Here is a 26,069-nt window from a genome sequence, read left to right as displayed (position 1 = left end):
CAGTAGGAGAAAAGAATAGTTACCTTCTGTGGAGTGAGGACTCTTGCCTGTTTGTGCGTGGTCACAAGGGAGATGGCCTTAAACACTTGAGATGTTTCAAGACTTTTCTGGCTTATTTCATGCTTCAGGAATTCAGCAGTTGGGTCAGACCTGGTATTGATCCTCAAAGTGCTGGTTTTGACGGCTGGCAAGGGACCATAAAGGATGACTTCTGAATAGCCGATCAGTCTGTGGGCTTTGGTCTTACACAAAGTGATTCCAGGGTGCTGTGGTTTGAGATAAAAGGATTGGCATGTACAGGTTTGTTATTTTCCATGTGAGTTTTCAGCCTCAGTTACTCCTGTTGTGTCTATAGTTAATAGTGTCTTAATGATTTGGTGGGCACTGATTCGAGTCCCGTGCACAGATTTTTGCCTAGGCGCAGCATGTCGTAGCTTAACACGTAGGATGCCTGGTCTTGTGTTAATTAATGTGATTATTTCGGTGCTTGCGCAGCTGTAACAGCTCCATGCTGCTTACCAGCCCAGCGTTACATCTTAGGCGTACACTGTGCATCTGCTGTGAGACACTGCTGCTTCTGCTGTAAGGTGCCCGCACTGTGAATCCTTAGGAGCCATCCAAGGTGTCTCAGAAAAGCAGGAATTTTGGTTTATGGATATGAAGCTGAGTCAGGCATCTTCCACACAGGTGCACCATCTCCACAGCTAGCCAGCAAACGCCTTAAGGCAGCAGTCACAAACAGCTCATGGCATTTGTGCAGGTGAGACAGTGACTATGGAACACACTCTGTGCTTGTATGGAAAGCATTAGAGGTATGTTTCATTGAACCAGACTTGGGTGTCTGAAGTTTTAATCACTGTAATACCATAAAGTTAACTGTTGTTACTTTTTCAACTCACTGGCAGGTCTTTTGTGGTGGAGCGTATACCTGTAACGCGTCCATTTGTATTACTCAACACCTTAGAAGCACAGAAATGGAAAAATTCAGAGATGTGTAATTCTTTTGTTGCCTGAGTGATAACCATGAGACTGTGTATTCTGAGTACAAAGAAATATATTTTAATCTTTGTATTTGACCTTTGGTTTATAGGCTGATCATGGTGTATGAACAGATTGGAGAGCGTGTATGTCTGTGTTTATGTCCACAGGTACACACACAGACTTATCTGTTTCAGTATTGTTTGAGTTTTAGGTGGATGAAACAGTTCATAAATGAACATTACCTTTTATTTGTTATATGAACAGGATTTACTTTCTTTTTAAATTATGAGATATGGATTAACACAGTTTATGAAATTACCTACTCACCTCATCTAAATGAACTTGTGCCATTTTTGAGCTGGGTGAATGCTGCTGTCAGATCGTGCCAACCAGGGAGTTGGTCTAAATATTCCAAGGTTATTCCTGCTCCTGTTTTTTCTCCATCTGTTAGAGGTGTCAGCCTCTGAGGAAGAGACGTAGTTGAGTAGTCATGAGTAGAGCTTTGGGTCTGCTACAGAGCTAGGTGTGATGATGGATTTGCATTTACCTCTGTGTATCTGCTGTTTTGTTTGCCCTCTGTACTGTGTTGTTCGCAAACTAATTAGTTGCAGAATTAGGTTACTTATGAGGTCCTTTGTGATAAGTATATATGTTATAACTTTGGAGACCATCAGTTGCATGCTGTTTATTCTAGGATATGAATGCTACTCCTATTTCATAGAGAATATGGCCCCTTGTACATCAGACTATATGTACATTTATAGATATATTTATAAAACTGTGTACATAAATATATATACTTCAGAAGTCTTAGTGAGAATGCTGTTTGCCCCCAAGACCCATGTTGGAGAAGGGCCAGTGTAGGCATGTTTGAAATGGTGATGTGACGTGCTATTATGTATTGAGCCATTTCTGCCTCTATATGTAAATTACGTATGAACAAATATACATTATGGATGTGGATTCTGTACTGCATAACACAAGGTTCACAGCAGGACTACACTACTGTTTTTCATGTTTTGAAAACCCAGAGTTAGCTTTATTTGGTTAGCTTACAGCCTTCTCAAAGGCAAAGGTAACTCCATTTAAACCGTTGGTGTTATGTGTCTTGGGCTTTTTCTTCTTTCAAGTAGTAAGAAACACTAGTGAGAGAAGAGAGGGTATCGTGTCGCTCAGTAATCGCATTATTTACAGAAACAATGAAGTTTCATGGTATTAAAAGTTACAGAATTATGGGGTAACGGAGACTTTTTTTTGGCATCGTTATTGTCGAAAAGGGTCGCTGCTAGGAGCTGCGGTGCTGCGGCAAAGCGAGGGGTATGGGCTGGAACATGTGACTTCAGCTTGGTGTTGCGGGTGCTTGGCTGGGGGTTACTTTGCAGTTACTGACTGCTGGGTTGAGGGCTGGTGAGGAATGATGAGTACGTGCTACCTGCTCACATGGTTATTGAGGTGTGTACAAATCTGTATCTTGAAACTTTGAACTGCAGGTCTCTGCAGCCCGCAGCTAATGCGGTGTGCCTTCCCTCTTTGGTACAGTTTTGGACCGTGAAGATCATTGAAGCCCCAGTTCTGCTTTCGGTGGCTGGATGATCCCAATGCCATTTGCAAAAATAAAACCCAACTAGATATAGACCATGGGAGTACCATTAACGAAGGCTGAGTACCTTTAATACTGAGGGCTTACAAACTTTTGTTTCCCTTCCTGCAGATGCACTCACTTTCTTGATCACCTTTAACATTCTGTGTGTACAGACTTGTTGGCAGAAGAGGAGTGTGCATGATAGCAGATACATGAGTTAAAATACTGCCTGTATCATTCCCAACATGTTTGTTGCATCTGTGTGTGTGGCTTGAGGACTGGATCACGCTAGACATGTCATACTCTGTCATTTCACACAGTAAAAATATTTTTTTTTTTTTTAAATAGCCAGCTAGGAATGTTCTGTGTTGGGCTAGAAGTCCGTGTGTGCAGGTGTTCAAAGAGGGTGGGTGTATGTGGGATAAGGTACAAGGGGATGCTGTGCATCCTCCCAAGGCTCTGCAGTCTGCACTCCCAGCTTTTCTTGACGTGGAGCTCAGGTTTACATCTTTGTATACATCTTCCGTGAGCCTATCTAATTCATAATCAACACACGTAATCTAGCTTATTTTATTCTATGAAGATTTCACCTCAGAAGAGATCTTCTGGCCATGAAATTATGATTTATGACTAGTATGCTTTATCTCCTGGAAATTGTGGAAGCAGTAGAGAAAATCAGTAGATTATCCAAATGGATAAACCGCACAGAGTGTAGTGATTTAAGTAGCTATCAATATGTAATGTCCCCAAAACTAACTGCAACCTGCTTCTCTGAAAAATGGGAAAGAGATGTAGAAGTGACAGCTGTGTGCAACTCCATCTGACTCCTGGTAGCATTGAAAGCATTTCTGCTGAGAGGTGGCAAGGCAGTGTTAGCTGAGGGGTTTTTCCAAGCTGACTTGAAATGATTATTCTGTCTCCTCAGTGGTGCTAAGGCTTATATATATATATATATATAATATATATATATTTTTCTGGATAAAGAATGAAATAAATTTATTGTTGTGTGCTGTATGGCTGAACTGGGGATACACCTGTTGTCAGCACCTTCGAAACTACAAAACTGTCACTTAAGACCCAAAACAGGAGTTTGGTGGAATCCAGCTCCCCCTTTTGGTCCTTGTGTTTTATTCTTTTCCACATTTGCAGGTCACACTGGGTGGAGAAGGAACCCTGGAAAGCTGAGGGTAGTCCTTTGAACAAGTGTGCTTTTATACTTGGGGTGATTGTATTTCCAAATTTCTGAAAATCTAAGCCTTGGGCTTTCTTTTTTCTTTTCTGTTTTCTTGATATGTGTATTGACGTTGTGAATCTGAGTTGCAATTTTTGTACAAATACTCACATTTGTTTTTTAAGAAATAGTGTTCTAAAATAACTTCATTCCATGAAGTGTTCTCTCGCTCTTGAAGTATTTCTTACTTTGTGAATAGCTGACAAAACTGGAAAAACAGCAACAAAGAAAAGAGAAGACCAGAACCAAGGTGCCCTCTGAGTCAAGTAGAGAAAGAAATGCCCCCCGTAACAAGGATGACCCCAGCGCAAGCAGTGGAGCCGAAGGAGATGTGTCTTCGGAAAGAGAGCCGTAGCTCATCCAAAGCAGGCTTCAGGTTTGGCTTCTCCACTCCTCTGTACAGCTGTGTGTCCCCCTGCTTGGCAGCCTCTAACCCCGGGTGCTTTGCTGGAGCAGCACATGCAGAGGGTTGCATTAGAAGTGCCGAAAGGTGAAATTCTGATAATGTTGGTGGTGGGTGACGTCTGCTCCTGTCTGCAGGCGGCACATCAGAACGCAGAAGTGGGTGAAAACCTCATCCCAGCGGTGTGCTTGGCTGGCGGGGTGCGTCTGTCAGCCTGGCCCAGCCACCGATGTTTGCAGGCTAACTCAGGAAATCTAAAAATTTGGTCTGGTAGCACAGCACAGCAGTGACTTAACTCGGAGTCCTGCTTTGCGTTCTTCAGAGCAGAGCTACGTGGTTGTCTTTCCCTCTCTGTTGTTACCTAGCAGGCAGGTCACTCGGAGCAGCCCCCACCATCTGTGATACCCAATAACACACAGGCCCCAGCGGTGGAAGTGGAAAACATTTCGGAACTTGGGGACTTCCTGTCGTGGTTCCTGCCCCCTCCCTCCTCAGTTGGTTCTGCCCCAGGATGGCTTGATAACAGGCCATTTTATGTACCTTCACCATCTGATGAGAACGTTAGGCCAGGCACTGAGAGCCAGACTTGCTGCTTGAATTCCGTATGAGAACTGGGATTTTCTCTCCCTTCAGGCATTTGACTTGCAGGATATGCCTGGACGCGAGTGAATGGCATTAGACTGAACATAGACCTTAATCCTTTGTCATATCTACGTATGTAGATATGTATTTATCATACTCTTCCCATCAGTTTTAAGTCTTCAGAACAGAGCTTTCATTGCCCACCCTGCCCCCAAAAGCTACATTGCTGATTTTGAACTTTCAAACATGTCAGGCTCTCAGGAAAGTATTATTTCCCTCATCTGCACACCGAAGCCCTGAGCTGGCTATGTAGTTCAATTATTAACAGCTTTGCAAAGTTAAGGTCTAACCTTTATTTTCCCATCCCTAAAATTCAGTCTGGCTTGTGATTTATACAATTCAATATCATGCATTGCTCAGAAAATTAGGTGTTCTTTTTTTTTTTTTTAATAAGTTGATGGATTTCCCTGGTGGTCAGACACTGGGGGATGATTTCTGTTTTATAGAAGTTTGTATTATATAAACGAATTTGTATAAGGCATCAAATAGATTTCTGGAAATGTGCTGGGTTTTTTTTTAATTGACCTGGAAAAGGTATCAAAGAAACTTTCAAGTTCAGAGGCTTTTTTCCCCTGGCCTCATGAAGAGCAGCTTCAAGACTGTGGTTCCGCTCATTAACTGAGTTGCAGTCAAAAGTGGATTGTCATATCATACAGCAGCTGGAATCACATGAGTTCTGCTCTCTTTGGCATTATGTTTGGTGCATCATCCTGATCTTAATTCTGGAGATGAGCAGGTGCATTGGGAAGAACATGCTCTTAGAAAATAAAGTGAGGATGTACTGTGTCTCAGCAACTGTTGGCTTTGCTGCTATGCTGTGGGGATACAAGGTTCCCCCTGCTGTTTCTGGGCTGTGTGTTGAAATAAGAACATTTTAGGGGGCAGGAGTTTGCAGGCCTTCTAGAGTGCTTTGGTCAATGTGACCTTTCTAATAGCATTTGAAATTCTAGGGAACATTTCTAAAATGTGATATACTGATAACCTAGCATTGATTTTCATGCTGTGAAAATAAGTAAAGATACTTTTCTCTATGGGATTTGAAGGAATTCTGTATTTCTACTCTACCTGTAGTAATTTCCTATTTGTTACCCTTCCACAGTTTCTCATGCAAAAGCTACACTGGATTCTTGAAGAGAGACCCAACATTCACCTCCGCACCACTCTTCAACAGCTTTGGAAAAGAATGGAAAATGGGAAAATGGAGCTAAGACATTAGAAACCTTATATCATTCTGTATTGAAACAACCAAAGCAATGTTATCAGATTCAGTTGTTAATGTGTAGTACCAGTAGTAAAAAGGACTTGTAATATTTTTGTGTATGTGTTTTCACATGACTGCTGAATAAAGGGTGACTGTAGGCAGGTTGTAGCGGAACATCCACTCTCAGTACATGGACTCCATTTCAAAAATAAATCAGGGTTTTTCCTTAAACTTACACTTGAATTCTGAAAATTGTCCAGGCAGGCTTGTATATTGATTCTCACTCTGTGGTGTCATGTGCTACCTGTTTCCATGGCAGCGTGTAGATCTGTGTATATTTTGGTATATTGTTCAGCTGCTACGTAACACCGAGTTAGGCAGTCCATCTTTCTGCATGGGTTAAGTTATTAAAAGGAAAGATCAGCCGCTAGTCATTTATCGTGTGGAACACATCTGTCTTGTAAACTTTTTTAAAAACAGAAAAGACTTTATTAAACAAATGATGCTAGCTGAGTGCCTGTTGGTGTTTGTGTATTGCATTCCCTGAGGTACAGCCACGTGTGTAACAATGTGGGTGACACGGAGCAAAAGCTACATGCCAAGGAACGCCTACTAATGTTAACTCACCCACCTCTCGTTTGGAAGTCAGGTTGCTGGCCTGGAATCTTTGCTCTTTTCAACACATTAAAGTCCTGTCGTTACTTTATGGTGGCCATCAAAATGCCACAGCAGCTGCCCCACACAGTGTGTCTCGTGCCTGCTGACGTTCTGTCAGATTTGTCAGAGGCAGAACAGCCTTTGGAAGGTGCTGGCAAACAATAAGAGCTGAGAAGCAGCTGCAGAACTGCTGTCCTGTGGGTGCTGAAGCCAAGGAAGTTTTGGGGGAAATGGCAGACTGCAGATAGTTACGCCTTTGACTTCTTTCAGAGGTGGTGATGGTACCATTCATACTGGATGTTCTCCAGGCCTGCCTTGCCCTGTGGTCCTCACTAGCCATCTGCTGTGGCCACCATCGGAGCTGGGATGCTTGCTGCCCAGCTCTGTGTAACTGGGTTCAGGGCTAGCTTGGTGATGGTATGGTGTGATATCCAAACGTATCATATTTACAGTGCTGCGGACTGTGCAACCACTCTGGTTTTTTCTTTGTAGGCTGCTTGCTTAGTAAAGTATCGGTCAAACCAAGTCAGGGGAGTTTCAGAACTGCACTCTGATACAGCTTTTTAAAATGCATGAAGCTTAAATGGAGATTTGGCAAGCTACACACACAGCATTTAAACAAGAATGGTGCGTAGTCTGGGTAAGTTCAAGTGTTACAGTTAGTCTCGCCTTTAATAATGACATAATTTTTTCATCTGGCTGTTAGATGCAATTTAGTTTGCTTGAAGTGGCAGCCTTTGTACAGGCGTAGCTCTGTCACCCCCAGGAACACGTGTTGTGTCTTGTCCTTTCTGAGTCTGTCTCACCTGGGACTACATCCTGATAGGCTGTTGTCAGATTGGTGCTTAATTGGCTGCAGAGGGCTAATTCAGTCGGGAAGACAGTGAGTGCCTACCTCTCCGGTGTTGATGGCGCTGTTGTTGATCAGCCAACCCTCAGGCCTATCTCATGTAGCTTAAGTGTCCTGCTTTCGTCAATACCTTTAACATCTCGTCTTCTGCTTTGCAGCTTGCTCTTAAGAAGGGGCTGGGTGTGCCCTCAGCAGCTTTGCTGATGGTGCGGAGCTGGGACCGGTGGCTGGTACCCCCCGGGGCTGCGCTGCCCTGCAGCGAGACCTGGGCAGGGGCAGCGCTGGGCGCAGAGGGACCCCATGAAGGGCCATAAGGGCAAGTGCAGGGTCCTGCCCCGGGGGAGGGACACCCCCCCGCACCAGCACAGGCTGGGGCTGACCTGCTGGGGGGCGGCTCTGCGGGGAAGGGCCTGGGAGCTCTGGTGGGCAGCCAGTTGCCCATGGGCCAGCGGCGTGCCCTGGTGGCCAAGGGGCCAGCGGTACCCTGGGGTGCGCTGGGAGGAGGGTGGGGGTTATCTCCCCCTCTGCTCTGCCCTGGGGAGGCCGCATCTGCACATGAGGCTCAGGCTGCAGCACGGGAACCTCCGCCTGAAGACGGGGAAGAGCTTCTCTGCCGTGAGGGTGTCGGAGCCGTGGGACAGGCTGCCCCGCGGGGCTGTGGGGTCTCCTTCTCTGGAGCCATCCCAACGCGCCTGGAGGCGGCTCTGTGCAGCCCGCTCTGGGAGAGCTGCTGCAGCAGGGCTGGGCTGGGGGCTCTGGGGGACACTGCCCACCCCCACCCTGCTGGGATAAGGGCGTGAAGAAAGTCCCGCGGCCTCTTTCCACCTGAAAGGTAAGTCTGTACAAGCTAAACTACAAAGAATCATAAAAATTGAAAAGAAGTATCATACACACGTTTCGGGGGAGGCACGAGGCAATATTCCAGCTGTGTTTAAGCAGAGAAATGGCAAAGTGGTGGCTGTTGGCCAACGATGGGGCTCCCTGTGCTTGGCTCCCTGCTCAGCCAGGCTTTCGCTGAGTGACCGGACTATGTGGTCTTTCCAAGTCTCCTCTCATCGATATCATTCTCCTGCCTTACGTGGGAGATGTGAGGATGAGCTCACCAGAAACTGGGATGTGGCGGTGGTCTGCAGTGCTGGGAATGCCCAGGAAAGCTGTGTGGCTCAGAGAGATGCTTCCTGGTGTCCTGTGCCCAGAGTGTTTTCATGCGCCGTGATTTGTTTCGGGACTCAAGAAAAAGCCAACGAGCCAAACCCACTTCGCTAAAAATGCAGTTTGCTAACAAAAGTTATTGCCCTGTTCTACTGGCAGCAAAACTTGGGAAAGGCTTTTCCAAGTGCAGTTACATGGCTTAGAACCTCCGTATCTGTCCTGTGGCTTTTCCTGCTTCTAAGTCAAACCCAGGAGACTTGAATTCCCATCTCTGTTCTTCTGTCTGGCATTTCTTAGGCTTGGTTAGCTTCTAGCACCTCAGCGAGCTTTTGTGGTCTATTTGTGAAACAGAAAAGATTTTTGGTTAGATGGAATGTTACTTATTTTTTCCTAAATGCTGAAAATTACCTTATTTAACAAAAAAGCCTGTTTGTTTCATATGTCTATAAAATATTCAGGGACAATATTAAAGAACGGTGAGTTGCTGCACATGATTCCCTTTTCTACAGATTTAGACTTACAGGCTTTTCTCCATTTCCCCGCCCCAGCTCACGGAGTGTTTTGCCAGAGTTTGCTTATATGATTTGTGGGCCGGAGTCAGAAGACGACCACCTAAGCAGGCTGTGGACAATGTTTGCTGGCTATAACAAAGCAGCTCCTGATTCAAAGTCCCCGCCACGTCGATGTCCTGCTGCACGCTGCCCGCCCTCGGCTGAAGGTCCTGCAGGCAGCACTTACAGGGTGGGCGTTTCGGGGGGCGCCGCAAGGTCAAATGTCCCGTGGCCATTATCCTTTGTGATGATGCTTCAAGGATGCTGGTTGAGTCTGTCACATTCCTTTCTGCATCCTTCTGTGCTGGTGTCTTTGTCTCGCGCTGCCTCAAACTCCAGCAAAAATCCTCCTCCTCAATGAAATGCCTGGGGAATCTGAGTGCCATGAAAATAATTAAGGTGACAAGTGAGGGTCAGTATTACAGTCCTCAAGCAAAGAAACCGCATTAGTCTGGGTTTCAGTGTGGCTTCAGTTGTTCACAATTCAGCATGTGTTTTGCCATCTATGCAGCTATGGTGCGGTCAGCAAACAGTTCTGCCTTTACAACAAACATACGCATGAAATTACAGAAAATATTCTTGGTAGGATTTCTGCAAACACCCCGTGTTTGTATATGAGTTCTGCAAGAAAGTCACGTTGGGTTTTCCCATTTGAAATTCCCAGCAGGTATCTGGGAGACAAGCTAAATCTGAGTACAGATACTTTCCATAACTTCTGCTGAAAGTACTGGCTAACAAGGGAGTGTCTGCGAATCATTCCGTATCGAGGCACGCTCAGGCACTCCACTGCAGGTCCTGCTTTTGTTCCAACCTTATTTCCTCAACAGAAGGCTCCCCAAGGAAATCTGTCTGGGAAGCAGAAAATATGCTAGGACTCCTGTGAAAATTTACTGCTAATTTTCATTGAGTGCTATAACCAGAAAAAAAAAAAAAAAGAACTGTAATAGTAAAAACCTGTTTTGTAGGTGTTTTGCAAACATCTCCCTTCAGACACTGGATCTACCGGCTGCGTTGCTTTGGAAAGTAGGAACATTAAGAACAGAACAGTCAGAGTAAGTGATGCTCCTACAAAGCTGTTTAGAAAAATGAGTGGATTCATTCAGTGTGTAAATACAAATGAATCAAAGGCAAAGTGACTTCTGACTATTGATATATAGTCATATATAAAGATATAAATACTTAACGGATAAGCTCACAGTTTCCAATTGTAGAAGCTCCTGTGGACAATGAGTTGAAACCGGTCTGATTCAGAGATGCTAATTCCTGGAGAATCCTTGTTGCAAGGTGTTGGCAGTACCTCCCTCTCTGCTCCTCTCTGGTGGCTGTGTGGGGACAGGCTTCAGTCTCAAAACCACTTACTGGGCTTTGATAAAATACACCTTCCTGCGGCTCCTCCTCAGGACCAGGGGAATTTCAGCCCGTTGCAGACTGCGCTTCAACCTCACGTGTAACTATGGGCTCTGCAGACAACAAAGGTTTGGTGGCAGTTTAGAAAGAGCCCCCTAAACTTTTTGCCTGTGTCTCATTCGCAGTGAAAGTGAGGTGGCAGGGCCCTGGCAGGGGACAGAACAGCCCTGGCAGGGGAGCAGGTGGTGTGAAAATACAAGCTAGTTGTCAGAAATCCTGAGGCTGCCCGCCTGTCCGTATTCTGGAGTACCCATTCATTTTGGTGTCAATCTCAGTTTTATCTCAAGTGATGCTATTCCCAATGCCGTTAGAGGGGAGCACCCTGTCTCCTCCCCAGTCCGTGGTTTGCTAGGCTGAATTAACCATTTCCCGGTCATTCCTATGAAAACTGGCCTCTTCACCATAAATAGCTCATCCCTTAAGGGGATGAGGGGTCAGGCTGAAGCTTGAGGGGCTGATGACAACGGTCCCCAGAATGGATCATGGCAGTGCTGAGCTGTGGCTGGCCTTGGGTTCCCACACCCAGCATGGAAGGGATGATGGAGCAGGTATAAACCCAACCAAAAACCTCCCTATTTTTCCTACTCATGCAATTCATATTGGCACGGGATGTTTTAGGAAGCCACAGAGGTACATGGGACAGACCAGAGCAGCACAGCCTCGGTGAATAAGAGATACCGGTGGCTGGAGACAGGGGCTTGGTGGGGTCTGAGCATCTCTGCTTGCACCAGCTGGGGTGGAGGGTGAGGGCAGGACATCTCCATGCGTGTTACAGTCCTCCCGTGCCGGCTGGTAGCTCCCTGCAGCCCCCCGAGGCGGGGTGTGCTGCCGAATGCCTGAATTTGAGAGGGGGTTCAGCAGCTCGGTGTCACTCCTGCCTGTGCCCCCACTGGCTTGTGTTCCTCTCAGTGCTGGATGCCTGTGGTACCCAGCGCCTTTTTGCCAGGCCCCTACTCTTCCTCGGAATCTTCCAGGTTTTATCACACGCTGTTCGAACCAGCCGCTCGCAGCGTTTCAGCAGGGGTAGGATGGGAGACCCTCGGGATGTGGAGCGAGGGCGCATCAGTGCAACCGCGGGGCTCTGAGTGGGGGGCAGAGTGGAGCTGCTCTCGGGTGATGGGGGGTGCCAGCGGTGCCCGCTCCATGCCCCCCATCCCTGCGCTGGGCTTGCAGAGGCAGGCATCGGGAGAGCGGGATGCCTCCGCCAGGGCGATCTCACACTGGTTCTTCACAATCCTTGGAAGCCTTTTGAGCTCTGATTTGTGTGCTCTCCATGTGCACTATTGTTAACCTACTAATCTTCGTTAAGGGAATGCTTGGTGATGGTAATTAACACCAAGAGCTTACAGAGGCCAGGCTGGACCAGGGAATGGTCCTGGGGTTGCCAAGAGATATTAAAAAAGGGAAAAGGGCGTGGTTGGGTTTTCCGGGCTGTGGCACATCTCTGTGCTGGGCACCCAGCGCTGGGAGCCGGGGTCTGGGCGAGGGGGGTGCTGGGGTCTGGGCAGTGTGGGTGGGTGGGCACAGCGCTCGCCTCCACGCCACAGATGTTTCTTAGTGCATTTGCTTGTAGCAAACCCCTGAGGATGCATCAGGATGTTCCAGGAGGCCCTGTCAAGAAATGCAGTAGTGGAAAAATTAGCGTGCACATGAACAAGTAGATTTGAGATTGGTGCCTGGAACGAGCCTTGTGAGTCACGAGCGCTGAAGGCGCAGGGAGGTGGCTGAATTGAGCGGATCTGTTTTGTGGTCTGGGATGCATTGTTGAGAACCACACAGAAAAACACTGCAAATACCCTTATAAAATATGTATTGACTAGATGCGCTGCAGTGTTACTGAAAGCACTTGTGTACCAAGTAAAGTATTTTCTCAAAATATTCAAATATTTGATTTTTCCATGCTAATTTGTTTTAAAGAGCTCCTCTGACTTAGTGAATACTGCTGACTGCAAGTATTGAAGTATCTCAATATCTTTTTGTTCTTTGTGTGTCTAACGTCACTCCCGCAATGTTTTAGAGTTGCTCCATTTATTGCATTAACAACAAAATATTCCGACTGATACAATGAACATTCTGTAACGCCGGTGTACAGGGAACGTGGCTCAGTCTTGGTGTTAGGACAGATTTACTCTTTGCGTAATACAGTACTTTGGTATCCGTGCTTATTTAGGTTTTTTTCCCTCTTGTGTTTAGGGTATCTGGGGGATGTTAACTGGTGCCAGCTGAGGTATGACAGCAAACTTTTTTTTGTCTTATTAAGAACTGGGATTCATTTCACACAGGTGGTTGAAAAACTTATGGCTCTATGGAGCAGATACAGATCTTTTTATGAATCCTCCTGCACTAACGCAAGTGTACGCAAAACCCCAGGTTCTTGGGGGCGAAGAGTTCATGTGGTAGATGTTACTATAAAGGCTGAACTTGTAGAAGCCTTCCATGGCAGCTCTCCTAAAACCTGGAGTACGTGGCCTTGCGGTAGTAGACAGGCATGTTCGGAGGGGTTGGGGTGTGGGGTGGCGGGAGCAGGAGCAGGAGCAGGAGCAGGGGTGGGAGCCGGAGCAGGAGAAGGAGCAGGAGCTGGAGAAGAAGCAGGAGCGGGAGCAGGAGCAGGCGCAGGAGCGGGAGCAGGAACAGGCACAGGCGCGGGCGCAGGGGTGGGAGCCGGAGCAGGAGCAGGAGCGGGAGCAGGAGCTGGAGAAGAAGCAGGAGCGGGAGCGGGAGCAGGGGTGGTAGCCGGAGCAGGAGCGGGAGAAGAAGCGGGAGCGGGAGCAGGGGGGGTAGCCGGAGCAGGAGCAGGAGCGGGAGCGGCAGCAGGAGCAGGAGCTGGAGAAGAAGCGGGAGCAGGAGCAGGGCGGGTAGCCGGAGCAGGAGCAGGAGCGGGAGCGGCAGCAGGAGCAGGAGCTGGAGAAGAAGCGGGAGCAGGAGCGGGGGCGGGAGCAGGCGCAGGCGCAGGCGCAGGCGCAGGCGCAGGCGGCTGCTCGGTGCGTGCCGGCCCCTCTGCCCGGCGCCACCAGGGGTCAGCAGAGCCTCAGGCACGAGCCGCCGCGGCGCCTTGAGCGTCTTCCTCGTCTCCTTCCCGCGGGGAAGACGATTGTTCTGGTGAGAACCGAGAGCTGTTTTCTGTAGAGAGCGTGCACTTGCCGGGAGGTGGGATCTCTATCCGCCTCCACCTAGCCGCTCTGTTCAAAAACTGTGGGATATAATAATTTTTTGCATATCCGTGCGATGATGAGCGTTGTGTTTGGGCAACCCCTTGGCCTGGTGGAGAAGCTGCGGTGGCAGGAGCAGCAGTGGCAGGAGCAGCAGTGACAGGAGCAGCAGTGGCAGGAGCAGCAGTGACAGGAGCAGCAGTGGCAGGAGCAGCGGTGGCAGGAGCAGCGGTGGCAGGAGAGGTGTCCAGTGCTGCGCGTTGTACGCCGCGGTGTGGGCGCCGCTGTGCTCTCACTGCCCTGGTGGAAGCCTTGGGCTCGGGCAGCCTTTGGCTTATGGCGTTGGTCAAGGTAGATGGCGGTGACTCGGGCAGCGCCAACGGGTATGGCAGGGGCTCAAAGGCAGGGGTGCTTTTTCCTGAGATAAGTTCAGTGCTCACAAATCCTGTAACGCTCCTTATGACGGACAAGTCACCTGCCTGTGAGAACAGGAGCGTGCCTTTTGAGCAAGAGCAAAGTAAGACTGTGCTCCAATACATGTGTCCAAGTCCTCGTTCAGGGGAGGAGGTTGCCCTGGCTCTGGGTGGTCTTTGGGTGTTTTGTTTTCCCTCTGCTTGCACAGATACACCAGCTTAAATGGGGCTACGAGCATATCTTTCGTTACGGCTGGAGACTTTGTGCCTTTGAGATGCCCTCACTATTCAGAAGCCAGACACCATTGGCTATGCAACGGATTTTTATTTGTATATGTACAGAGATATAAAGGCTTGTGACAGCTGCGAAGAAGTTTTCTCTTAAGTTTTTTTTGTGTGGTGGTGTTTTTTTTTTGCTTTGCTTGGGTTAGGAGGATAAAAGATGGAAATATAAAGGGCAAATGCATTTGTGTTAATCTGAAAATACATTCACATTTTAAAAGTTGTAATTTCAGGATTGACATGCAGAATAAGACTCCACAATCTATCAGATTGTAAAGTAGGTGGGCAGCACCGGGGTAGTCCCATCAAAGCCACACGCGCCTGGGGCAACAACTTGCCTCAATTTATACAATCAAATGTTGCATGTACATAAGGTTTCCAAATACGCCTATTTCATGACCTATCCCCGCTTGATATTAAAATTAGTTCCAAGAAGTCATTTCCTAAGTCCCTCCCAAATGCGCTTGCGTGGTGCCTCTTGGTGGTGGTTGTAGGGGTCCTGGGGATGAAGGCTTGGTAGTCTCCCTCGCTCTGAACTTTTTACATTCTCTCTTCACGCAGACTCAGTTGCTCCTTGGTCTTTGTCCAAACTATAGAGTTGGTTTTAGCTAGTTCTCATCAGGAGCTGTCCTTCAGGAGGAACTGCAGGCTCCTTGCTTCAGTTAATTTGCACAATGGTTAGTAAAACAAAACATTATTTATCAACAACAATCTAGGTAATCGTTAAGCAATTAGAGCTACTAAAATTTCTTTAACCCCTTCCCTCAGGCTAATACTTCAAAAAGACAGTTGGGTGGAATATTTCTCTCTCCACAGAGAGTTGATTGCTGTGTTCTTTGGGATGCTTCATCATGGTCTCACCACGTTGGGCTCTGCTGTCCCTGAGGCAGGCGGAACGAGCGACCGGCCAGGTACCATTCTCTGGGGTGTTGTAGGGCAGCGGACCAGTATGGGCAACAGCCCTGTGACACCTGGCCCTGCCAAGGAACTCCTGGCCAGTGTGCACAATTTCAAGGAACTTGATAAATGTCCTTAAAAAAGCAACCTGGACAAAAAACCCCCAAACCTGCTAAAATAATTTCTGATATAGTAATGCATAGTGAGGGCTCCATATGAGGGGAGGGAGGCTGGAGCAATGGGGATGTTTATTATTTGTTATTGGTTAAAAAGAATAATAATTAAAAGTTTAAATTTTGGGGAATTTGTTGGGACACAGCTAGTGGGCTTCATAAGTTCAGGTGTTTGCTGCCACCATCAATTCGTCGTCTGCCTGCTGCAGGACTGCCTCTGTGTTTCAGGGGGAAGAGGGAGACGAGAAGCTCGCTTTTATTTTCTGTTATTTCAACATAGGTGTTTTTTAACAGGTCTAACTAGACATCTTACGACTACATTTCCGTTTCCCCACCCCTGTTTTGGGGAAATCCATGTTGCTTTCCTGTGAAAACTGAAATAGAAATATTACTGATGGTAGGAGGAATTGTATATTTTCCATTATGCTCCTTTGTTAAAAATATATTGAGCTAACCTGAACGTTCCTACAAATAATTACAGGGGAATATAATGTGTTATTGATTAAAAATCCATAAAGAAAAACGGTCAGACTATTTATCTCCAGATTACTGTCCTCTGCCTAAGAGAAGCAGTCATTGACGGGTTCCTGGGGCATGGAGTGGTATGCTGAGAAGAAAACCACCTTGAAGCACGGCACAGCGCATTTTTGCAAGGATAAAAATGCTGGTGTTAAAACTGGGACTGATTATGTTGAACACGGTTTAGGAAAAAGGTTTCAAAATTAGCCCAGAAGTTTTGGCTACAACCTCTTAACTTCAGCGTTGAAACTTGTTTGTTCTTTTCTGAATCGGTGTTGAACCTGTGCTCTGCCCGTCTGTGGTTCTGCTTGTTCCTGCGCTTGGACTGGCTCCAGGAGCTTTCCAGGGTGGATAGGATCTGAGGCCAGGAGAAGCTCCTGATGCAAGCCCCACTGTTGGTTCACCTCTGATCTGTGCTGGAAAAGGCAGAAAGATGTTGTGTACCTTAATATAAAGGTAGTCAACAAGTTTTTGCAAGTGTTTCCTACTTGAAATACTTGTATTTGGAAAGGTAAAGGCAGAATACATTCATTTCTGGTTTATGCCCGGTGCCCGTAGGGGAGGTCCCAGACGCGTTGGCTTTGAGTATACTTCACCTTGCCCTCCAGCATCCCTTCTTTCCCCACGATCAAGCCGATCAGCTCCTGTTCCTCCATGGTGCCACATCTATTGTAATCACACACAGAAAGGTGGACCCGTCCCACCAGGGCTCCTGCACACGGGCAGTTCCCAGCGCAGCCTGCAAGGTGGGGGTTGTGTTGGTTTTGCTAACGTTTAGACGGCTATAAAAATAACACGCAAGGTGCTGTAAGGAAGAAAAGCTGCTTACCTGTGCAGTCATGAACCGCTTTGATGCCCCGGTGGGGTGATGGGGAGCAAGGGCACAGGGAAGCAGCTGGGAGCTCCAGTGGCATCTGTGAGGTTTGTCTTCGGTGGGAACCAGGTGGAATAAAAGCTTCCTCGTGCACGAACTCAGTGTTTCTAGGCTAATGGCAGCATGCCCAGCGCTGTCAAGTGTAAATGCCATAGGAGATGAATTAAATGCACTATAACGGTGTTCCCAGAACGGCTGCTGTAAATAAAGTATAAAATACATCGACCTGTGGTCTGAAGAACTCTGAGGCGGGGTCTGTAGGCTGACCATCTGTTCATCTGTAAATGTACGTGTAGCAAGAATCTGGGGTATGAACATTTGTTTGCCTCTTGCTGGGATGCTTGTGTAGCGCTGTGCAATCGTTTCCAGCAGTCAGTCCCCATAATTGCATGTCTGAGGTGTGATGTTTGAGCTGGGACGTTCATCCACTGTCCCGTCTCTGCTGCTTTTAAGTCTGTTTTATATCAAGCCCTGACCCTCCTTTGGACTGGTGTGCTCCCAGTGCAGCCAGAAGTGTGGCTGTGGGCTGGTGACTCCTCCGCGATGAGGCACGAGGAGGGATGGCAGGAGGAAGGCAAGTCTGTTGCTGTCATTGGGGTTCAGAACGTTTTCAGCCAAAGGTACCTCCTGTGGAATGGTGCTTACTGGGGCGACCCCGTGTTGTCCAGTGTGGGCTTCTTGCAAGCCCTGTTACCTTCCACTTTCAGGGCTTCTGAAAAGCTGCATGGTTTAAGTTTATAATTATATCTATTTATATATAATTACATATAAAATATCTTTTATGTGTTATACATATACATTTCATATGCATTTATATTTCTATATGTCATATAGATCTATTAAATTAGAAAATAAAAAAGTAAATCTATTAAAATGTACTTAGATAACTATTAAATTAGAAAATAAAAAAGCAAATAAATTGTAATGTACTTATATATTTCATATATATAATTACATATAAAATAGATACAAATAAATATAATTAAATATAACGATAAAAGTTTATTAAGACCTATAATTGAAAAATGCAGAGACGCTTGACATTCGCCGTGTCTGGCAGGGGGAGTCGGTGGCAGATCTGCAGCGAGAAGGGTCCCCCCTTCCTTCAGGGGTAGCTCCGGGGGCACTGAACGATTTGCAGGTATTTTTCCTGTGTTGGTTTAGATCTCGATTTGGCTCAGCAAGCGGATGTAGTTACATTTTACACACCCTCTTTATATATCTTTATAAAATAAGGAATCTGTAGTATTTTTAATGAATAGGACTGACGCCTGCGGTGTGAATGAGATGCAGCCCCCGTCCCCTGGCGTGGGCAGGACCTGCTGGGTGGGATGGAGAGGTGGGACCTGCCTGACCTCAGCTGTTACACACGTACGTATTCAGACCGTTGCATCCCATGCCAAAGCCCAGCAAAGTTCCTACAGGTTCAAATTACTTTTTACACCGGTGTGATGAACTTCTAATCCATCAGAAGAACAGCGCTTCCCAACGAGCGCACACAGACAGCATCCTCTGAGCTCTAACAGATCGCTGACCCGTGCGGTTGGTGCCCGTTCTGAGTGCTTCCCACGAGCGATTGCCTCTCTGCGTGTGCAGTGACTTCAGAAATGCTGTGTGTGCGCATAATGAGCGTTTTTAAAACGAAGTGCCTTAATTCAGAGGGTAAGAAAGTAGGTCCTGGGAAGTTTCCTTGGCTGCGATTCCTGTTGCTGTGCCTCCTGAAGGTACTGGTCCTGTCTCTCATCACCCACTATCCCTTAATTTTAGTTTTGGAGCCTGAAATATTTTGTAAGCTATGTTGCAAATAATTTAGTTTACGTGTATTTCATTTTACTGTATTTTACACAGTAGAAGGCAGTGTGTGTGTGTGTGTGTGTGTGTGTGTGTATGTGTGTGTGTAGCTTTTAGACCAGGCTGCACACATGGTGCACGATCATTTGGGACAAGTTGGTTTTAGTTTTGAGAGGAGCAGGTAAAAGCAAAAGAATCAGGATTATTGCTGGAGGATCGAGCAACAAAGCCGTTGAGTTGTGCGCTGAATCCTTTAATTATATCTCCTTAATAACAATGCTTGTTTTTTTTTTTCTGTTGTGCTCGAATGTGCTAAAGCTGGGCATCGCCAGGTTGCTGCTGCACCCCAGGGTGAGCGTCCTTGGGGGCGGGTGACATTCTTGGCACAATGCTTCGTCCCAGGTAATGCGTGAGCCTGCGGGCTCGTTCCCCTGCACTGCCGTGCTCTGAGCGATGCTCTGCACCCTCCGTGCCGTGGTTGCCCATCCCATCCTGACTGCTGCCAGTGCTAACGGAGCTGAAATGCCCTAAAAGAGTGTATTGAGGCTACATCGGCTGTTAGGGACTAATCATTATTTGTGTTGTTAATTCTGTGTGTGCTTATGAGTTCATTTTTTATATTTGGGAAGGGAATAGGTTATGAGATTTTTTTGGAGAAAGAGTTCTGTTTAGTCTCTCTTCATAACTGAGATATATGACCCATTTCCAGAACAGAAATATATTATCTTAATGGTTCTAATAAACTAATTCAGTTTGCATTTCTATTTATTGGGTAAATGGGCAAATGTGAAAAATTAAATTAAAATAGTTTAATTTGTTCCACCATTAATTTTCCAGCTTATATTTAGAGTATTGAATATATTGCATTGTTCTAATTTTTGTTTGGAATATGCAGGAAAAAAATAGGCTATGCCAGTTCCCCAGTGTGTTGTTTAAGAGCAAAAATGCTTATTTTGGGGAAACACTGAAAAAATAAAAATCCTTCTGGAGAAAGGAGGAAGCATGGGATGTGAGGATGATTTTGAGTTACAGGTTTGTTGTTGCTCAGCATGGAAAGCTGGAGAATTTAAGAAAGCCTCTATCCCGTGGCCGATGGTCGCCCTTCGTTTAGCCTGGGTTTCTAGACTTGCATTGAATTGTCATTGGATATGGTTTGAGTTCTACTTTTGGACACTGTAATGTCCGATTTCAGTATTTTTGATTTAATTTCAGTTGCAAGCAGCTATGCAAAACCGTTATTATTTATTTAAATCTTTTTGTTTCAGTACTTTGATATATTTTCCCTGAAGTAATATCAAGAAATAGGAAATCAAACCTGTGAATAGATTAAATACCAGATTTCGTGGTGTTGTTAATCACCCTCGCTAGCACTAGTGAAGCAGTTGGGTTCTGATGCTGCTGCTCCTGTCATAGGACGTTGTTCAGTGCAGATAATCTCGCTGTGGTCCTAAAGTGACAGTGATGGTTTCATTCACATAGACAGGTAAAACTCAAGTGCAATTAGTCCTTTCAACTAAAACTAAATGGATTGCTATTAAACCTGAGGGTGCCTTAACCTAACCAGAGAAATGATGTGAACTGATCTGTCAATACCTGTGGGGGAACAGATTTAAAATAACCTACAAACCAACCCAAAACCCCAACCTAAAAAAAACAAAAGCAAAGAAATCCCATCCATCCCATTGCCTTTCCTCCTGCAGTTTTGCCTGGTGTTTATCTGCTGTTGCCCTGAACAAGGGAATACCGTGCCTGGTCTTTCAGGGGGATGGACTGGTGCCCCCGATCTGGTCTCCCTTTCATAGTAGGAGCAGAAAACCACATGTAATGCTTAAGTAGGATTGGAGATAGTGATAAGCAATAAATAAGATTTATAGTTCCACTTCTCACATGTTTTTTTTTTTTATATAACAGGCAATGCTACAGAAGTTTTAGACCTACTTTCATAACTAAAGTTCCCCCCTCCACGTTCTGTACCTTCCCTGCTTCATCGTTCCGGTAACAAGAGCGCCGCGCTGTGCGAGCGGGGTATCAGTTCAACACAACAGCTCTAGCAAGGACTGGAAATTATTGAATGATAAATTCCTTTAGATCACGGCCCAAGTAATTTTTTGCACAGCACGTGATGCACGCACCCCTGCTGTACAACAGAAAATAAAATAATGGTTGTTTTATAATGCAATGCCTATAATCGCAGAGGAAAAAGAACAGAATATAAACCTCTTACTCTGGAATATACATATATGCATATAGTAGGTCAGTGAGCTGCCTTTACATCCTTATTGCTGACTTTTCGTTTAGCACTACAGATTCTTGTTCCTAACTCTATGGGATTGAATTCATGGCAAAGTATGGTATTATTCTAAAAAAAAAAATCACATTACTGTCTCTGGGCTCTCCTTGTCCTCCTACCAGACAGGTTCCACCCAAAAAATATTATTCAAAGGATTAAAAATCATCACAGCCCAGATCAAGATGTAACATCACATCTCAGCTGCTTTTTGGAAGTTTGGAGCTTTGTGTGCTGTCTAGAGCTACAGCACCACTGGGCTTATGCGTTTTGATGGTGAATCCATGCACGTGAGACTGCTTTGTGCTGGAAAACAACAGAGAAATCCAGAACTTTCATGTGGTAGAGAATACGTTTGAGAAATAATACTTTATGGTCTTTGGCTATTTGCTGTCTTTCAGTTAATATTTTGCCCGAGTTGGATTTAGTTCACCCTTTGCAGACAGCTCTCAGCACCGTGAAGTAACACAAGTGGCTGGTGTGCCTCATGAAAGAAAATGTCACAAAGGCTTTAAAATCTTCTTTGAATTCTAACACAGCATCTCATGAATTTTTGGTAGCAGTGAGTTTAGTTCATCCTCCATTCATAAAGTACCAACAAGTTACCCATGTGATCCAAACCCATACCTCTCAAGGCTGGATCATGTTTATTTGTGCATCCCGATTTTGGTGTCTCATTTTTTTTTCTTCTTCTTGTCTTCCACATGTGACTCATTCTGATTTCCTTTATTTAAGGAAGGAGGATCAAATTAAGCGACATTTTAACTGTTATTACAGTTTTATCTGCAAAGCTTAGCTGACATACTGAGATGTAAAGCAGGTGCCTCTTGCAGCCTGGCTGTGGTACCCAGCCGGGCGCGGCAAGGCTGGCTGAGAAATTGCCTGGTATAAGAAAAGCCTGTTCTCATAAAAAACAGTGGTTTTGTGGTGGTGCACTTCTTTTCCCTGAGGCAAGCCTTTGAAAGAGTTAGTGTGGCTGGGATATTCTTTGCTGAAGTTTTCAGTTGCTTTTGAAGTTTCCTTAGTGGCTGCAGGTATGGAGTGCGTATCGATGTCAAACGGCAAATGAGACAAAGCGCTTATAAATAAATGTGTTTGCAAAGCGGTTACATTGCACGTGAATATTCCCGAGGATTAACTGCTAGTAATCAGTAGGATTGCACATCCTTACTGTTAGTTGAGCAAGTATTTTAAAAACGCTGTCAAATGTTGGCCACCAGCCTAGGGATGGTACTGGAATGTAATAACTAACCTGCCGTGTTTGCTGTTTTTCTACGGGGAAAGAGGCTGCGGAAATGCTTGGTTTGAGTTTATCCTACTCCAACTGAAAAGGCTTGAGAAAATCAGCAAGGGGACGGTGTGGGTTATTTTTTGTTTTTTGAAATGAAACGTGTCTCCCGGCCGTGCCTGTAGCCCGTCAGGGGCTCAGGCTGTGAGGGACGGGGCAGCTTGAGGCAGGAGCTCGCCCGCATCCGGGACTGAGCCTGTGGGTTCGGCTGTCCCTGTAATAACCAGAACGGGCCTCACCGCATCTCCCCAAAATTGTATATACGCTTTGCAGTGAAGGCTTGGGATTTATTCTTAACGATTTTCACTGCAAACTCCTGGAAAATGTCTTTAGACATCCCTGGACATCAAGTTCTGCCCTACTCGTAGTGTATGATACAATCATTTAGGAAATGGAGACTTGGTAACTGTTGTGAAGCTCTGCGGTAGGTGAGGAAGGTACCTTCCAAATCCCTCACAAAGCGATGTGCAGTGGGATTACTCACTGGAAACAAACACACAAATTATTGGTCAGAAATTCATCCATTATTGTGTTATAATCAGTGCAGAATAACAAACAAAGTGCTGAAATACCATTTGATGCTCATTGCAATGAGGGCAAAGGAAAGCAAATTATTTTGGCAATGTCCTTCTGTCTTCGGTTGGGCAGCAAGGGGGGAGCTGGCGTGTGAGTTGGAGTGTGCTCTGCGGGTTCAGTGGCCTTGTGAGTCCGTGTGGCCTGCGAGGCTGCAGGCTTGGGTACAAAACCGAAGGTGCAAAGAAATAGCACTTAAAATCCTGAGCTTGACAGCTCTTGAGTGCTTAAACTCCATGGCTTTCATTGCATCCTGTAAAATGATTTCAATTTATTTTCTTTTGGTCTAAAAGCAGTAATTGAATTTTTTTAATAAAAGTTAAATATATTTATTTTATATAAAATGATGCAAGTTTTTATAAAAGTTGCAGAGCCTCCAACAAACACAGCTGAATGTAAATCCTAGAAATTATTTTTTTACAGCATTAGGAGAGTCCCCATTTCTGAGATGCTTTGGTATTTCACGTGGCCCAGATTTAAGGTGGGATCTAAGCGCACAGGCACGGCGTTGCCTGCCCAAGAGAAGCCCGCAGCGGGCGAGCGCAGCGGTGGCATCCCTGGGCGTAAGGGAAGGCTCGGCGTGGTTTTGTGCCCTGCATCCGACGTGGAGTGGGAGTTTCAAGAGCTCCAGCTCACCCAGCCAGCCCTGTTCAGACACCAGCGGAGCCCAGCTGGTGGCTGCAGCCCTACAGAGGCAAAGAACTGATGTGTTTTTGGTTTTTTAATTTTTTTTTTCAGAGGAACAAATGTGTTCAATGTAAAGACTGGAATCTTTGAAACTAATTTTTTATTTTAAGCTGATGCTGCCTGGGAATAACTGCAGTCCTAAGGGCTTGCTGGGTTTTTCTGTGGTTTGGAGGAATTTTTGGTGAAGGGAATTTGCTTCCTCAGTGATAATTAGCCGAACTGAAGTGGCAGATGCTTTCTGTGATGCAGCAACAGGAGGTGCTGTTCCTTCTGTTTCTAGGTCTCTAGGTTTTTAATTTAATTAATACACACCTGAAATCTGCAGTCACCCTACTTTGGATTAATTTAGGATATTTCTTCTAACATGAAAGTTTATTTTGATGCGTTTTAGGTCAAAGCATTTGAGCAGCACAAGGAGTGGCTGCCTCATCTACTGTCGGGTGGTTTGAACTTGGTGAATTTACCGTGTGGGCTCTGGCAAGCAGGTAATACTGTGTGTCTGCTTAAACATGGTGTGCTCATCTCCAAAAGTCTTGCCCGGCTAGTTTTACATCTGCTTTCAAGGGATGGTACATGATAATTTGTTACCGTGATCAGGTTTAGTGAAGGTCATAGAAAAACTGGACTGAAAAAACGAGTGGGTGAAGGCTGGATCCAGTAAAACAAATTTCTTCCCCCTCTTTAGGAAGAAAGCCGTAATGAAAATTGTTTTATTACTACCTTGGAGAAAAGCATCCTTTTCCTGTTCTTAACTTGAACGTCTCCTGTTAGCCCCCAGATTTTGTTGAGCACCAAGAATAATTTCAAGTGCGTAGAATGAGGTCTGAAGGGGTGGGAGATGAAAGCGGAGCTGTGCCGAGGTTGGGAGGGAAGGGAGCGGGTACAGCCAGAGCCGGTGGGAGACGAAACAAGGCAGCAAAAATGCTGGCCTGATCCTGCTGTTTCTCCCACACAGAAACCACTGCATGGTGATGTTTAGCTCTTAGTTAGTCGCTATAGAATTAAACTAGTATCTAAAATTATGGAGTATTTGTATTTTCTCCTGGTTTTTGTTATCCATGAAAAGATGCTTAGACCTCCACATTTATGACCTTTTACCAAAATAATTTAAGATGTACAATGCCATTAAAATTATTATTTAACTATAGGAAAAGAGTAGGATTTTAAGATTTTCTTAGTTTTAAATATTGATTTTATATTTCAGACACCATTAAGATGTCAAAATGTATTTCAATGAAACCTTTTTTGCTAAAAGTACCATTTAAAAGTGTTTGTAAGAATTTGGTGTTGTGCTCTTTGTAGTTTTAATTGCATTTAGTGAAATTCTGTTGTTCGTTGGCATTCCCGCATTTCTAGGCAGTAGTTAGAGGTATATTTATATACGGAAGGCTTGGTATATCCGTGGCTCTGTAGATCCTATTTATATACAGAAGACTAAGAGTAATTGCAAAAGTAAACATACTAAACAGTTGCAATTCCACGACAAACATACCTGGCTGTCCATTTATATCATATAAAATGCTTTTTAATTTTTTGTTACATAACTCACAAATGTTTTCACACAGATTTCTTGCCTTGTTAAAGAATGCGCTTCTTAAAATAGTGCTTATCACATCATAATGTAGGAAACCGCTGGTTTTGTAGGCTCAACTGCAGTGTTAGCTATTTCATCCTGGAAAATAATAGGACAATTATAAATGATAAATGGCATTTATGCACATGGCTGATAAAACGCCTCTGGCTCCCTGTGCAAAACAGTTGTACAGTCATGTTCTGGTCAATCTAGAGCACTGGCGATTTAATGGCATTGTTACCAGTGGCAAAGCAAAATCACTCTTTGCTTAAAGAGAGCTGGGCAATCGGATCTCTCTCCAGTATGTTTTTTGGTAATTATATATAAAAAAAATCATCTCTCCTGTATGTTTTTTGGTAATTACATACAAAAAAAAAAAAGATTTCTGCTGGTTGCAGCCAGCAGTGAAGTCCCTTAATGTTCCAAAAAGGAAATAATTTTTAAAATCATACTAGAAAGTGTATAAAATAACTTTGACATGAATCTCTTGAAAAAAGTGTATTATTAAAGATTTTTGGTCTGGTCTTTTTGTGCACTTAGATCATTTAGTTTTCCATTTAGATGGAAATTCAGGAATGCATGCATCTAGGCAGGAGTTATTCTGGGAAGTTACACGGCTTTTTACCCTACATAATACTCTAACAGTTGCTTATACCTGCTGCGTTACCTGCTTACCCAATTAAACTATCATTAAAAGTTCCTCACACGTTGTGAAGATTTGAAATGTCAGCCTGATTTCTGAATGCGCACGTGCAATTTCTGGTGGAAGGAGAGTTTGAAACACTTGTTAATTCTATATTTTTTAAAAAAGCTCAACGTATTTGATGATATACTTGATCTGGCTTTCTTTTTTTTTTTTTTTTTTTTTCTTTTCATCTTCAGTTGTGATGGAAATGCTTATAATGC

At 45.2% G+C, this 26,069-nt stretch overlaps 1 protein-coding gene across 1 annotated transcript in view; it reads left to right on the top strand.

The window, feature by feature from the left end:
• Positions 1 to 6,553, top strand: part of DTD1 (D-aminoacyl-tRNA deacylase 1) — a 29,002-nt gene extending 22,449 nt beyond the window's left edge. Inside the window, exons 5-6 of the mRNA XM_055815974.1 lie at positions 3,994 to 4,170; positions 5,939 to 6,553. Coding sequence (XP_055671949.1) covers positions 3,994 to 4,149 — 156 coding nt within the window. The 3' untranslated portion in view covers positions 4,150 to 4,170; positions 5,939 to 6,553. The remainder of the gene's footprint in view (positions 1 to 3,993; positions 4,171 to 5,938) is intronic.
• Positions 6,554 to 26,069: the final 19,516 nt, after the last annotated feature.

Source organism: Falco peregrinus, chromosome 11 (genome assembly GCF_023634155.1).
Source record: "Falco peregrinus isolate bFalPer1 chromosome 11, bFalPer1.pri, whole genome shotgun sequence".
Classification (NCBI taxonomy): Eukaryota; Metazoa; Chordata; class Aves; order Falconiformes; family Falconidae; genus Falco; species Falco peregrinus.
This window is presented reverse-complemented; position numbering and strand designations above follow the sequence as displayed.